General features: G+C 36.5%; 1 protein-coding gene across 1 annotated transcript; it reads left to right on the forward strand.

Moving 5' to 3' along the window:
• Nucleotides 1–229: 229 nt before the first annotated feature.
• Nucleotides 230–2,185, forward strand: LOC104279129 (yorkie homolog; the record flags this gene model as incomplete). The annotated part of the gene is made up of 2 exons (XM_009876315.1): nucleotides 230–342; nucleotides 943–2,185. Coding segments are annotated over 2 exons (352 nt in total), but the record flags the coding sequence as incomplete, so codon positions are not given.
• Nucleotides 2,186–2,414: the final 229 nt, after the last annotated feature.

Genomic DNA, 2,414 nt, shown 5'->3' on the forward strand with positions numbered 1-2,414 from the left:
CTGTTCAAGTATGCTCTCATCAAGTTAAACTGGATCTAAATAACACGGGTTTAGTTGGAAAAGGTCTGCATAAAATAAACCCCTGGTGCCTTGCACAGACAAAGGCTTCAGTTTTTGATTGGATAGGACATTTCTGGTGACAGCAATGTTTTCAAAGCCCTTGAACTGGTTCAAAAAACAAGCATGTATTTTCATTTCTTCAGTACTCTCTCTCTTTCTTCTGTTACAGCGGAACATATCACTCCAGAGATGAAAGCACAGATAGTGGACTTAGCATGAGCAGTTATAGTGTACCCAGAACCCCCGATGACTTCCTGAACAGTGTTGATGAGATGGATACAGGTCTGTGTTTGCATACATCCCTAATGCATGTTTTCCAAATATGCTTGTGTCCATTTGCAATGAAAACAAGCGATTCTGAGAACCTGTGATGCTTTTCAAATTGTTTTTCCTACCTTCTTCTATTTCTGTAATACAGATCTTATGGTTAGATTTGTGAACAACGTATGTATAATCACTCTATTGGGAGGATTGCTCATAAATACATGTGTTGTTACAAGAAATTTGAACATCCATTTGCTTTTTTAAGTAATACTTTTTGTTCAGAGCTAAGAGTAGTACCTCATCCTGTGTTACTAATTACTCCTCCAAAACAATATTTGACTCTGTATTATCTCTTTCATTTAAGCATAAAAAGGAAAAATATGCTAATTGACCTCAAAGATATGTACAGATTTGGGTCAGTAGGTGAAAAGGTCGAAAGAAAGGCATGTTCTTTGTACATCTGCATGGAGTCAAGTCATCTTTGGGTTTTGTGAGGGATTTCTATGAATCATGTTGCTTGTGTGATGCAAGACGTAGGGGATTAACCTTTAACAAGTTGTCCTGATAAACTGCTACTTCCAGTATATTTGATATCATCTTGCTCTGTGTTATAACTAGGTGACAGTATCAGCCAAAGCAACATACCGTCCCATCAGAACCGTTTCCCAGACTACCTTGAAGCCATTCCAGGGACAAATGTGGACCTTGGGACACTGGAAGGAGATGGGATGAATATAGAAGGAGAAGAACTGATGCCAAGTCTGCAAGAAGCTTTGAGCTCTGACATCCTTAACGACATGGAATCTGTCTTGGCAGCCACCAAGCTAGATAAAGAGAGTTTTCTTACTTGGTTATAGGGGCCTCAGGGAGACTGAATTCTAAATCTGTGAAGGATCTAAGGAGATTAGGACATCTGTATCTGAAGTTCAGAACAAGCCGGTGTGGCACACTTTGGCTTGTGTTCAGAAAAAGTAAATGAACAAATATTCAACAAGATTCTTTCACTTTGCTCTTCCTTGTCCATCGCTGCTGTTATATATTGCTGACTTTTTTCCACAGTTGACTCTGAAGAACAGACATCTTCTTGATCTTTTTTCTATTGCTGTTGCAACTACTGTTCGGGGGGGTGGGGAGGGATGATGAGCCTGTTTGGATGACGAATGCCATTCCTTTTGTCCTAGTGTGCGCTTGCATATCATTTTATCTAAGTACTCAGATGTGAGAGTTAATTTCTGCATGTCACTGCTTGTAGTTTGCTCAGCTAGTTGTCTCCTGCTGCCTGTGGCAAGTGGTAAAACATGACATACTGGGGTGACAAGCCAAAAATGATGTATCTGGTCAAAAGAAGTCAATACTGATTTGGAGATACGACTTAAAGGAGGGCTGAAGACTGTTAATTGTTTCTACTAGTAGCTCTTTCATTAGTCACAAAGTGCTCTTGTTCATACTTTATGTTATAGTAAATCATGAGTCATTTTACATAGAAACATATATGAACTTTGATTGTTGCCACATATTCTAGCCTAACTTTTGTTTGTCAAAAATAGGTTGATTATTTTCGTTAGTTGGTTTAACTGTAGCTGTAGGATGGGAAGTAATTATAGGTGTTCTTTTTTAAAAAAAAATAGTGAAATCTAAGGTTTTTTTCTGATTTCACATAGTCTTATTTAATTCTGAATTGTCTGCTTTTTTTATACTTAAAACATGCCTATTGTAGCCTGATAAGCTAGTGAGTACATAAACCAGTATGTTTTGCCTGTAACTTTTTTATTTTTTAAAGGCTAGCTTTGAATGTAATCATTAGAATTCATGACCAGTGGCTTATTTTTCATGTCTATTTACAAAGTTTTGAATTAGCATCTGATTGCAACCATGTAAAAGTTAGAATTTTAAGTGTCATATATACAATTTTTAAATGCATTTTAAAGTAGCAGAACCATTTTAAAATGACAGATGCATCTAATCTCTCTTCTGGTTTTCAGTTTTGTTATCTAAGTGGGTTTAGATTTTAAAATTCTTAATGGGAAAAAACTGTGAAAAGTTTCTCTTAGTTCAGACTTTTTCCATGCTAACTTATTAATATCACTCTA

Source organism: Apaloderma vittatum, unplaced genomic scaffold (genome assembly GCF_000703405.1).
Source record: "Apaloderma vittatum isolate BGI_N311 unplaced genomic scaffold, ASM70340v1 scaffold7089, whole genome shotgun sequence".
Classification (NCBI taxonomy): domain Eukaryota; kingdom Metazoa; phylum Chordata; class Aves; order Trogoniformes; family Trogonidae; genus Apaloderma; species Apaloderma vittatum.